General features: G+C 39.4%; 1 pseudogene and 1 gene segment (V, D, J or C); one reads left to right on the top strand and one right to left on the bottom strand.

Moving 5' to 3' along the window:
• Nucleotides 1–738: 738 nt before the first annotated feature.
• Nucleotides 739–1043, bottom strand: LOC110543433 (RNA guanine-N7 methyltransferase activating subunit-like; annotated as a pseudogene).
• Nucleotides 1044–10996: 9953 nt separating this feature from the next.
• Nucleotides 10997–13762, top strand: part of LOC110543434 (Ig kappa chain V region Mem5-like) — a 67430-nt gene continuing 64664 nt past the window's right edge. The window contains 2 exon segments of the V gene segment in view: nt 10997–11047; nt 11232–11533. Of these exon segments, the coding sequence occupies nt 11041–11047; nt 11232–11533 (309 nt within the window).

The following is a 13762-nucleotide window of genomic DNA, read 5'->3' on the forward strand; positions in this document are numbered from 1 at the left end:
TCTGCATGCCACCCACATGCTAATGTCCTTATTCCCACCAAAAAATCTAATGAGGAATATTTTTTAGTATCATTTTCTGACCAGAATGTTCTTCTTCTAGATGTAAGAGGCTAGGAATGATGAACAAAATCACAATCCATGCACTGGATTAAAATCTCGATTATGCATCTTTTGAATTGTATGTTACATTAGGCTAATTCCTTAACTTCCCCAACCCTCAATTTACTGCCAAGGAATTTGCTTTGCTTGCAAAGCTTCAAGGGGTACTCTCAAATACATAATTCAGATGAATGCTATTTTAAACAATATTAAAAGATAATTCAGTGTTTTACTTTGTGAATAAGAAAATATTGGTTAAGGACTTTTTTTCCAAGTTAAAATCTTATATTTCTATGACATACACATAAACCCTAGAGGCAAAACAAGGAAATCAGACCAAACTCAAACAATATTAAATCATAAAACAAAACTTATTTAATATAATATCAAACAATGTAATTCATGCTTGGTAGATTTATTCCCATCAATCATAATAACCACTAGTAAAATAATTTTTCTAAGTCTCAAGTTCCAAACAATTAACAACTCATTCTTTAAAATAGAATGAAAAGCTATTACCAAAAGAAGACTAATGTTTAGCACGTTGTCAAAATCAATGTTCTTTTGTTACAAACTGCTGACATCTGTCAGTTGTAACCATATGGAGGCTGCTGGTTGTGACCATCCTGTCCTGCACTGTTATTGATAGTAAGAGTCTGGTCTCTACTGTGGGTAGTTGTTACCCCGTGATCATCCATGCCACTGATTCCATCACTGTCACTTAGCCATCCTCGTCTGTTATCTCTCCATCTAAACTGTCTGTTATCTTCCAGCAAGTTGCCTCTATTTCTTTGGTGACCACCAGCTCTACTATTCCATTCCTCAACAATTGGAAGTGATTCAGGGTGACGTTTCATGTATTCCTAGTACTCTTTGTCATTTTGTGTGGATCTGCTTGCAAACATCTCTTCAAAATTTGGAATCATTTCAGATGTTTCACTCATGTTGAAATTCTGTACAGTTTTTAAGATCCTTCCGAGGCACGTACAGGAGAGACCCTGGGGGTCCACACAGAAGTACCCTACACCGCTCTCCCAGGTAACCAAATGCTCAGCTTCTTAAGGACTATTATAGTGTGGAAAATAAGTTGATTTTGTATAAGTTCATGTCATATTTCTGCCACTACATGTAGTCAGTGCATAGGCTGAGAGAAGCTTCAGAAGCACGTAATAAAGAGTCCAAGAACTTTGATATCCTTAAGGGTAGTGTCTTTCTAAGGGACCCTTTGCAAGGCTCCTCTCATGTTCCCTGTCTGATCCCACTCCCAATGTCTATCATTTTTACCCTTCTGAATGAAGTTTCAGTCTCTTCCCTACGGTCCTCCTTGATTACCTTCTTTATTTGTACAGATTTTAGTATATTTATCCTATATTATGTGGCTAATATCCACTTGTGTGTATATACCATGCATGTCTTTCTGCTTCTGGGTAACCTCACTGAGGATGATCATTCAAGTTCTGTAGATTTGACTGAAAATTTCATGATTTCCTTGTTTTTAATTGCTGAGTAGTATTCCATTTTGTAAATGCAACACAATTTCTGAATCCATTCCTTGATTGTGGGACGTCTAGGGTATTTCCAGAATCTGGCTATTTCAAGCAAAGCTGCTATGAATATAGTTGAGCAAATGTCCTTGTTGTATGTTGGAGAACCTTTCAAATATATGCCCAGGAGTGGTATAGCTGGATCTTGAGGTGGGACTATTCCTAATTTTCTGAGATAGGACTAGATTGATTTCCAAAGCCCTTGTACAAGTTTACATTCCCACTAACAAAACTGGAGAGCTCTCCTTTCTTCACAACCTTTCCAGCATGTGCCATACCTTGAGTTTTTTTATCTTAGCCATTCTGATGGCTATGAGGTGGAATCTCAGGATCATTTTGAGTTTCATTTTGCAGATGACTAAGGATGTTTAAGCATGTCTTTAAGTGTTTCTCTGCAATTCGATGCTCAGAATCATGGCCAAAATTTGGTCAGAGTGCAGGGAAACTTTTGGATGAAAGAAGAGAGAGAAATATCTTTAGGGGACTGGAACTCCACAAGGAGGCTAGCAGAGCAAACAATTCTGATCCCAGGAAGGCCTGCAGAGGGCAATACTCCAACTAAGGACCATGCAAGGAGAGGAACTAGACCCCTTGCTCAGATGAAGCCCACATGCTTCTCAGTTTCCAAGTGGTTTCCTTAATAAGAGGAGCAGGGCCTGTCTCTGACATGACCTCAGTGGCTGGCTGATCACCTCTCCCTGGTGGGTGCAACCTTCCCAGACCAGAGCTGCAGTTGACATAGTCAGTCCTGATGAGTTCTGACTGGCTAGGGTCCGATAGAAGGGGATGAAGTCCTTCCCTATCAGTGGACTAGGGGAGGGGCATAGAGGGAGAAAAGGGAGGGTAATGGGATGGGAGGAGATGAGAGGGGGCTGCTAGAGCTGGGATACAAATAATAAATTGTAATAATAAATTGCAATAATAATAATGAAAAGAGTCCACGACCATTGCATGCTGCAAGACGAAGAAAAGCTGTGTCAACTGCTGGACTGCAGATAGGGTTGAATACCTGTGTTTGTGGTGGAGTCAAATTGTCAGGAGAGCACTTGCAATTAAGCTTGATGACCTATACAAATGAACTCCACCTTCCATCCCGCTATGTGAACCTATTTTTATGTGTAGATTCAATATAATGGGATAAATGAAGTCAGTCTAGCTTTAATATTCTGAAATACTGATATTCTGCAGTGCTGAAGTTTGCTCTCTGCATGAAAGCAAAGGATTTCAAGACAGTTTACAGGAAAAACAGACCAGCAGAGGAGGTAAGACAATCAGTATTTTATTATTACTTTAATGATATTCCTAGTCTTGTACTTCCCCAGGAAGACAGTGTTTTCTCAGTGGAATTTGTTAGAACATGTTGATGTCTGACAATTAAGCAGCAACAAGTCTGACCTTTTCCTCTTCAGAAACATTTTAGCTTCACATTAAAACTAAAAAGATAGTCTTGGACATATTCTTATTTAAAAAAAATTATACTTTATTCCTTTTATATCTTGATTGTAGCCCCTCCCTCATCTCCTTCCTGTCCTACTCTCCTATCCTCTCCCCTCCCCATTTCCTTCCCCTAATCCACTGAAAAGAGGAGTTCTCTTCCACTGTCTCCATCTGACCCTAGCTTATCAAGTCTCATCAGGACTGTCTAGGTCCTCTTCCTCTAATTCCTGGCAAGGCCACATCACCAGGGGGAAGTGATCAAAGATCATACAACCAAGTTCATGACCAAGTAGCCCCTGTTCCCCTCACTTAAGAACCGACATGGAGACTGAAGTGTCCACTAGCTGCATCTGAGCAGGGTGTCTATGTCCTCTCCATGATGGTCCTTGGTTGATGCATCAGTATATGTAGGCAACCTTGGGCTCAGATATTTTGACTTCGTTGTTTTCCAGGTACTTCTATCTCACCCCTTCTTCCACAAGACTTCCTGTTCTCTGCCAAAGTTTGGCTGAGTCTTTGCATATGTTTTGATCCCCTGTTGGGTGGAGCCTTTCAGAGGACTTATATGGTAGGCTGCCAACCTGTTCCCCCTTTTCCACTGCTTCTGGTGTCTATCCCATTTACCATTCTGAGTGATGATTAAGTGTCCTACCTAGGGACCTTCTTGTTCTTTAGTTTTTTGAGGTGTATAGATATTAGTGTGGTTATTTGTTGTTATAGTGTTCACATGGAATGTATACAATTTACCATTGTTCATTCAAATGCTGATTTCTCTATGAAGCTGTCTGTTTTCAATCCAGACATTGTATTGTTATGCTTATTCTAAGCATCACCTGTTTCAAGTTTGTGTAAATATGCCACCATTTATTCTCTGTATTTTCAATTAAATGTTGAGCCAGTGTTGTGCAATGGAGATAATAGGGTAGGACATTCTGGTCTGGAAGGAAGAAGGAAGTGAGTGGGAGGAGTTAGAGAGGAGAGATGGGCAGGAGAGGAGCTGGAACCATGAGAAGAGATGAACTAGACCTAAGAACAACAGTGGTCATACAAGGAGGTTCAGTCCAAGAAATATACTGTATACTATTTCTCATCTCTAGCCACTGGTATTATGCAGAGTCAGGATGATCCTGTGTTTGGAACCTGGATCTGCATCTGTGCATGCTCCAGGCTGTTGTATATCACCTGGCCAAAACCAATGGGCAAGGACATGTTCTATTGTAGAAGTCAGCCCTCTCTCACACCTTTTACCTCCCTCCAGACTCCAGTTCTACCTCTCTCCAGTTCTACCACAACACATGCACCAATCCTTGCTTCCATCTTTCCTGCCTGTCTATCACACCCCCCTTCTTTGTAGTGTTGTCCAGTTGCCCTGGGCAGCTTTGCCATCACCTTGTGCCCCCAAAAAATGCAGGTCATGTCTTCCTGGGTCATCTCTAGAATTCCTCTTTTTTTTCTTTTTCCTCTAGAATTCTTATAGCTTGTCTTGTTTCATAGGTACCAGAAATATAGAGTAGCCCCACTCTGCACTATAAATGAAGAAAACAATGAAGCTTACTCCTTATTCACTGTTTATTTCTTCATCCTTGTGAGCAGGAAGGAATTGAAAAACATGACTATTTTCCTCTTGGAGATTGAACTACGTATACATTTCCATGCTCTTGGCTCCAGTGCTGTGTTAGGATTTCAGGGTCATGATATCATATATTTCCATCAGATTCTGACTTTCTTTGTGAACTCCTGTCTGATGAACCAGACAGTAATGAACTTTCTGTCCATTTGCTTTCTTCAAAAGACAGTATTTTATTTCATTTGATCACCTTATAGGCTGCCCACTCCTCTCTTAAAAGGTATCATATGAAAATTAAGTTTTACTTTGTGGCCTGATCTTCAATCACTTTCCCAGGGAAAGGGGAACTTGCCAGGCCACAAAGGAAGAGGGTGCAGGCAGTCCTGAAAAGACTGGATAGTCTGGAGCAGTTGGTAAGTGAGGAAGACCCCCCCTTTCTGAGGACTAGGGGAAGGGGATAGGAAAAAGGGGGAGGTAGGGTGGGACCAGGAGGAGACAAATGAGAGTGTTATGATTGAGATGTAAAATTATTACATTAGTAAAAATACAGAAATAAAAATAATTCCATTTTAATTTCATCTCTATTGGTTGGGAATTCAGTGTCTCAAACTGAAGTTGGTTTTCTCGTAATACCTTGGGACTGTTGATTCTCTAGATCCTTGGTAAAACAAAGGGAGATGAGGAAGTAAAACAGGTGAGTAGGTCACCTCCGTGTTTCAGTTCATTCAAGGTGTGTATGATTTAACTACCTACTGTTTCCTTCACTATGCAGGAGGTACTAACTTGACCTGTGGAAGATGGATGGATCTCAGGAACAAGTATAACAGTGTGATGTTCTATGTGAGAGATAGGGCTTGAGGTTGGGCCAAGATAAAGAGATTGAGGAGAGTATTTGCTTATACAACTCAGATGAACCAGTAAAACATAAAATTTATCCATGATATAACAAGGAGAAAGGCATATAAGATGGGTACCTTCTAGGCCTCTATCTTGGAGAGTGTCCTAGTTTGCTTTCTATCACTGTGATAAACATAATAACCAAATGCAACTTGGAGAGGAAAAGGTTTATTTGGCTTACAAATCCTGATTACAGTCCTTCATTGAGGGAAGATAGGGCAAGAACTCCCAGCAAGGGCAGAGGCAGGAAGTATGAAAGAAACATACTTACTGGCTTGCTCTCCATGGCTTGCTCAGCTTGCTTTCTTTGATCTTGCATGATAATCACCAAAGAATGGCGCTACCTATGGTGTCCTGGACCCTTCCACAACAATCATTTATTAAAAATGATTTGTCTATATGCAATCTCATGGAAGCCATACCTCAACTAATGTTCTTCTTTCTTTCTTGTGTCAAGTTGAAAAAAAAAAAAAAAAACCTAAACAGTGCAGTGCACAGAGAGTAACTGTATTCCTAAATATATAAGTCCAATGTGAAGTCAAAAGACATGGCTCAGTCTCACTGAATTCTTCCCCAAAGTAAGGGTTCATGTTGTTCCTCATTATGAGAACTTTGCACAATTTTCTGCTGCTGACTCTGATAAGGTATTTTTTTTCCTACTCTCTACATTAGAGTCTTTTACTGTGTAGAAGACTTAGGGGAACAGCAGAGTTTCTATTACTCTGGGGAATACTGCATCCTGGACATGGTTTTCCTATTCCAGATTTGTGGCTTTACAGGGTCCCAATAGGATGCAATCTCATGAAAGACAAAACACTCAAGTAAAGAAGACCTATCCCAAAATTAGAGGCTGAGAGAAGCTGGAAAGTGATGTGGAGATGCCCCAGTGTCCAGAGGAGATTAAAAAATCAAGATGTGTGGGAGAGGAAGGAGAACAATGTTGGAGAGAGTGAAAGAGAATGAATGTAAATTAATCCAACCGGCTTTTATTAATTTTTTTTATAACATATCTTTTCTGTGAAAAATACTGAAGACCATAGAGGAGACAAACTCCATGTAGTAGTCTGTGTTGGTGCTGTTAAACTGTTTTTCATTGTCCACACACCAACTGCTCAGCTCTTTTTCTAGGAGGAGTTCCTGAGTCCAGGGAAGGTGGGTAAAGCAGGTTTGGGGGATGTTATTGTTCAGGAATCAATCACTGTTGGAGGCCTTTTCAGTCTTTCAAGACAGTGGTGAACTTTGAAATCTTCAGGCTGAAATTCTACAATAATAAGGGTGAAATTTGTCCCCGATCTGGTGCTAATGAACCTGGTGGGGACTCCGCCAATCTTGACTGAAGTGTGGTAAATGAGGGTCTTGATGGTCTGTCATGGACTCTGCTGGTCACAGGACAGGAACCATCTCTGTAGAGGAGGCTCTGACTGGCCCTGCAGAAGATGGAGACTTTCTCTCCTGGAGAAACCTAAAGGGAATCTTCTGACTGGGTGAGCATGATCTGCCCATTCGAAGCTATGATCAGAGGCACACAGGGATACAAAGAGTATGTGAGATGTTAGAACAGAGGTTCCCACTATCAGGAGACCAGGACCTGCCATACCTGTGCTGCAAGTGGCTTTTACTCCTTACCAATCGCCAAAGCAACTTTGAGGTCAAAGTTATCTTGTCATTTTACTTGTGGCTCACATGAGAAGGAGGAGGAGTGGAAATGTGATTATCTTGCTGCCTCTCAAGCTTCTGAGAATGTTCTGGCCCAACAAAAGACTCCATTTGTAATTCCTGATCACAGGAAGGGGACAGTGATATATGCTAATGCAAACTCAATGAAGATAAAGGCTGAGCAAGTAATATGGAGGGCTGTGGTCACCCCTGCATCTGATGTTAACCTCAGCCTTCCATCTATTTCCTACCTTTACTCTAACCCCTGAGGATTTCCTCTGGTAGTGCCAAAGGCATTGTGCTTGTTGTGTGAAAGCCACTGCCACCTCTAGGGTAAACAGCAGTCTGGGGCCCAGGGAGATTGCTCTTAGGAATTAAAACCTCTGTAATTTGGGGCCATGAGCAGCCCTTAGCTGCAACAGTGACTAAAATATAAGGCCCAAGGCTGCTCTGGTGAGGTCTCAGACAAGGCTCAGTTGCTCCTGTGACTCTGGGGCACAGACTCTGCTGTTGTGGAATGTTGTACCCATTCTTTACCGGGGAATGTGTTACACTGTGATCCAGACACAAATAATCTAACAACCCAGATAGATGGCTACTATTTCTTAATATATCCCCAGAATGGATTTAGGCCATGGTCTGTAACATTTTTCATTAAATGAGATGAAATAATAAAGTGGAACCAAAGAAAATAGTCATCATGTTTCCCTGTTGGACTAATTTCCACCTGACCAATCATTTCTTCCTATTATTAAGTGAAATTAGCTAATCATAAAATTCTGTGGGAAACCACAAACTCCACAATAAAAAGAACTGTCATTCATTGGTCACTAATATCTATCAACATCAACAGACTCTACTCTTCAATAAAAAGACACCGGGTAACAGAATGCAGAAATGGGATCCAACTTTCTGCTGCATTCAAGAAACACCGCTCAGCAACAAAGTAGATATTACCTCAGACTAAAGGACTAGAAAAAGGTTTTCCAAGCAAACGGGTCCAAGAAGCAAGTTGGAGTTGCCATGCTAATGTCTAATAAAATAGACTTTCAACTAAAATTAATCAAGAGAGATGGAGAAAGACAGTTCATTCTCATCAAAGAAAAAATCCACAAGGAGGACATCAAAATCCTGAACACCTTTGCCCCAAATACAACGGCACCCACATTTGGAGAAGAAACATTCTCCTCTCTGTCCAAGGAGCAGTAAGCCTTACCTTACCCAATTAGACTTGAAAGCCTAGACTTGAAAGCATTCAACGGTCAATGCGTGCTTTAATCTTTTATGGGAGATACTACTTTGAGTCAAGATTAAATAATTATTTTCCACTACTTTTGCCTATCTTGATAACATGAGTTTAAAGCTGATTTGACAGAAAATATTCTTGTTCATATGGCTGTATTCATTACCAGAATAAACAGTTTAGAAATAATTTTTTTCTTTTCATTATCAATCATCCATATTCTTTAAATGGGTAATCTTTACATTCCAGGAATGACCTTATTTTTCTTTATTAAACTTCTGATATTATCTATGTATAAAATTACTTTCTGACCTAGCTATTTAGTAAAAATGAAAGCACTCACAGAAATCACAAGCAATTATTTGACATAAATATACACTTGAGTTAGGCAGGAATACATTATTTTTTTTGGCCGACACTGAATAAGTAAACAATGAAACTGATGCACATCCACCTTCTAAATCCCACAGTCTCCATGTATTCTGCATATAGACAGAACATACATGGGCAGCCGCAAAAACTTGGAGAGCACCTGCCTATCAACCCTGCTCCTTATCTTGTCGTTGATGAAAAAATTAACTGTATCGTTATATATAAACATTATACATAATGTTGGGTTTTATAAAAGCAATCTACTTTCAAGATTATGTTTTATAATCATATTTATACCCAATGTTGATGAGATCTTACAATAAATTGAAAAAAAAAACTATAATCATCTGAGAGGGACCAACTTCAATAGAGAAAAAGCCTTACTAATACTGGGCATTGGGCAAGCCTGTAGGGTATTTTGTTAATTACTGGTTGATGGGGGAGGATGCAGTCCATTGTATGTGATGGCAGCCATTGATGTTGAACTTGGGTTCCTCAACAAAACTAACTGAGCAAGTTATGAGGATGAATGCTACTTACTGGATGGCCTGTGCTCAGCTTCTCCCCTGGGTTCCTTCCTTGTGTGAATTCCAGTCCTGACTTCCCTCAGTGATGAATTGTTACCTGGAAGTATATTAAGAATGAAGTTTCCCATCATTTTATGTTGCTTTTGGTCATGATGTTTTATCATAGCCATAATAATCCTAGATAAGACACACCCTTTACCCTCCTCTTTCTCTCTTTTCCATGTTTCATTTACTACAAATTTCTTTGTCACCTAGTTCTCCTTCTATATAGCCACTAGAGTTGTGTTTGTGTTTATGATTGTGTTTAAAAATGTAACATTTGTAAATGAGAGGGTAAATTTAATCATTTTCTTTCTAAGCCATATGTCCACCTCTACCTCATAGTCATGGGTCACATAGCACTTTGAATTCTCCCTATCTGCTCTCAAATGTGGAGACCGTGAAACCTCACTCTATACCAAAGAAGTATGACTCTGTTTTGATAGACTCTAACTTTCAGGCTTTTATCTCAAATTTATGAGTAAATTTAACATTTATGATGTGGAAAACCAAAGCACCAAAACCAAATATAAACAATATGCTACCTAATGCCATCTATGTATTCCCTAAAAGCAATTTGAATAACTGTTTTGGAGGCCATGGGTACAGAGGGCATGGCAGTATTATAGACCAGATAAAACTGTTAATGTATTACATCTCTCGTTTTGCAGTTGGAATATATTCCTGATGGATTCTTGCTTCTTATTAGTTATTTTTCTATTGTTATGATAAGAAAGCTTTTATTGGGGCTTTCAGAGGAATAGAAACTGTGATAGCAGAATGAAAGAAGCAGGTGGCAGACCTTGTTTTAGCTGGAGCAGAAGCTCAGGGCACATCTCAAAATCTATGTATGTATTTAGATATGCATCTATGTATGTATGTATGTATGTATGTATGTATGTGCACCATGTGCGTGCCATAACTGGAATTATAGATGGCTTAGAATCATCAAACAATTGCTTGAAATCAAATGTAAGTCTTCTATAAGAGAATCAAATGCCCTTAACTACTGACTTGACTGTGTATTCCCAAACTTTTTTGTTTTAATGTTCATTTCCTTTATCTGTTCCATTCTTTCTTTCCCCTCCACATTTCCAAATACCTCTTTTGTCCAGATTTCCCTTTCCTTCTGTACATCCTTATCTTTTTTCTTTTTTCTCACCTACCCTACTACTTTCCCCTTATTTCTTTCCTTTCTTCTTTCTGCTTCTCCTGTTTCTGTTTCTGCTGTTGTTGATCATGATACTTATTGTTTCCTCAGGATTGGAATAAAATGTTTTCTAATGTTATTTCTGTTAAACTCACTTGCTTTAAATGTTTTGAATTTTTATTGGAAACCTGTCACGAGTGCATTTCGATATTTGCAGACTGAGAGCTCTACCTTGGTACTTGAGTTCCACAGTGACTTTTTCCCCTAGTGATTGGTTGCTCGCTTTGATGATATTTTTGGCTGTAAATTTAACCTGGATTCTCTCACAACTCAATACTCTGGCTATTTACTTTCTCATTTGATGTCTGCTTTGCATAGGTCCCTACAAGACAGCCCAGCTGTCCATAATTTATAAACCAGGCCTTTTCATTGAGACTGAAAAGCATCAGACAGACTGGGCCACCAAGATGGAGTCATAGACGCAGTTTTTCATATTCCTGATCCTCTGGATGTCTGGTGAGACATTAAAGACTATTAGAATATCATTAACATAGTTCATTTGTAAAGAAACAGCTCTTTACTATAGGAATCCAATTATATGCAGGCAATGACATTAGAAAAGTCATTTTTGATTATAACATTTGTATCAGGAACTCTTTGTATGTATATGTGTATACTAATTGTCTGTTTCTGGTTGCAGGTGGTGAAGGGAACATTGGGATGACCCAGTCTCCTGAATTCATGTCCACATCTGTAGGAGAGAGGATCTCCCTAAGCTGCAAGTCCAGTCAGAATGTGGGTACTGCTATAGCTTGGTACCAACAGAAATCGGGGCAGCCTCCTAAATTGCTAATCTACTCTGCATCATCTCGATACACTGGGGTTCCTGATCGCTTCACAGGCAGTGGATCTGGGACAGATTTCACTCTCAGCATCAGCAGTGTGCAGGCAGAAGACCTGGCAGTTTATTACTGTCAGCAGTATAGCAGCTATCCTCCCACAGTCATTCAGCCTCCAACACAAACCTCCTTGAGAGTCTCACCAGCTGCCTGCACCACATTCTGCCTGAATTCTGCCATGCATGACTGATTGATTCAGCCTTCAGTAGAAAATTAATCAAGAGATAGCCTCCATTCTTCCATAGATTTAGCAAAACTGGTGTTTATAGATTAAAAGGAGAAGCCAAGTTAAGAGATTTAGGTATGGTTTTTTCAATGGTTTTATATGTACAATCAAGAAGTATCAGTTAAGCTTACAGTGTCATGGCTGGCTAGATATCTCTTTGTTATGCCTTCAGGCCATGATAAATCTGTATAAAAATAGTATAGAATTCAAAATCCTTTACAAAGAACACATCATCTTGAGATTATTAGTTTAGATTAAGATTCCTCAAGGTTTGGTAAATGAATTCTATCAGAAATTGTCCATTTCATTTAGATTTTCAAATTCTGTGGTGTATGGGCTTTTGAAGTTAGACCTAATGATTTCGTGAATTTCCTCAGGGTCTGTCGTTATGTCCCCCTTTTTGTTTCTAATTTTGCTGATTTGGGTAGTTTTTCTTTGCCTTTTAGTTAGTTTGGCTAAGGATTTGTCTATCTTGTTGATTTTCTCAATGAACCATTGATTCTCTGAATTTTTTTTTCATATACTAAGGAGTTTAATGCTGTAATAATAGATTGCTGTATAAATATGAAATATCTGGATTGCCGTATCAGCATGAAGAAAGATAAGGATCTCTGGGCAACTGCTCATGTGGTATGCTTTGTTATATTTATCTGTGTCTCCTTCAAATATGCATCTGATTTTTTTAAATTTATTTGTCACAATTTATTCACTTTGTATCCAGCTATGTCCTACACCCTCATCTCCTCCAAAATACACCCTCCCTTCCTTTTCTCCTCCCACACCCCTGAGTCAGTCCACTGATAGGTTTGGACCTCATAACCTACCATCTGACCAAAGCCTATTAGGTCTCATCAGGACTGGCTGCATTTTTTACTCTGTGGCATGGTAAGGCTGCTCTCCCCACAGAGGAGGTGATCAAAGGGCAGCCACTGAGTTCATGTCACAGTGAGCCCCTGTTCCCCTAACTAGGGAACCCACTTGGAGACTGAGCTCCCATGATCTACATCTGTGCAGGGGTTTTAGGTTAGCTATATGCATGGACTGTGGTTGGAATGTCAGTCTCAGAAATGACCCCTGGACCCAGATTTTTTGGTTCTGTTGTTCTGTACAATGCCTTCTAACAGGTTTAGTGTGTCTGGTGTTATGTTGAGGTCTTCAATGCACTTATAATTTAGTTTTGTGCAGGATGATAAGTATGGATCTATTTGTATTTTTCCATATGTAGCTATCCAGTTAGACCAGCACCATTTGTTGAAAATGCTATCTTTTTACATTGTATGGTTTTGGTATCTTTGTCAAAAATCAGGTGTCCATAGGTGTGTGGGTTTATTTCTGGGTCTTCTATTCAATTCCATTGATCCACCAGTCTTTTTCTATATGAGCACAGTGACGTTTTTATTAATTGGTCTATATTACAGCTTGAGATCAAGAATTAGTGATACCTCCAAAAGATCTTTTATTGTACAGCTTTGTTTTAGCTATTCTGGGTTTCTTGTTATTCCACATGAAATGGAGAATTTTCTTTCAAGGTCTTTCAAGAATTGTGTTGGTCAAATCGATGAAAGACCTCAGCAGAAATCCAGACATATTAAATCAGTTAGAAGAAAAAGTGGGGAAGAGCCTAGAACTCATTGGCACAGGAAATAACTTCTTGAACAGAACACCAATAGCATAGGTTCTAAGATGAACAATTAATAAATGGGACCTCATGAAACTGAGAAGGCTTTGTAAAGCAAAGGTCACTGTCCTCAGAACAAAACGACAGACTACAGAGTGGGGAAGTGTCTTCACCAACCCTATATCTGACAGAGAGCTAATATCCCAAATATATAAAGAACTAAAGAATTTAGAAATGACAAAATCAAGTTATCGAATTAAAAAATTGGGTACAGAGGTAAACAGAGAATTCTCTTCAGAGGAATATATAATGACAGAGAAACACTTAAAGAAATGCTCAGCATCCTTAGTCACCTAGGAATTGCAAATCAAAACAACCCCAAGATTTCAACTCATACCCATCAGAATGGCTAAGAGTAACAACACATGCTGGAGAGGATATGGAGAAAGGGGAACCCTAGTGCACTGCTGGTGGGAATGTAAACTTGC

This window comes from Meriones unguiculatus, chromosome 5 (genome assembly GCF_030254825.1).
Source record: "Meriones unguiculatus strain TT.TT164.6M chromosome 5, Bangor_MerUng_6.1, whole genome shotgun sequence".
Lineage (NCBI taxonomy): Eukaryota > Metazoa > Chordata > Mammalia > Rodentia > Muridae > Meriones > Meriones unguiculatus.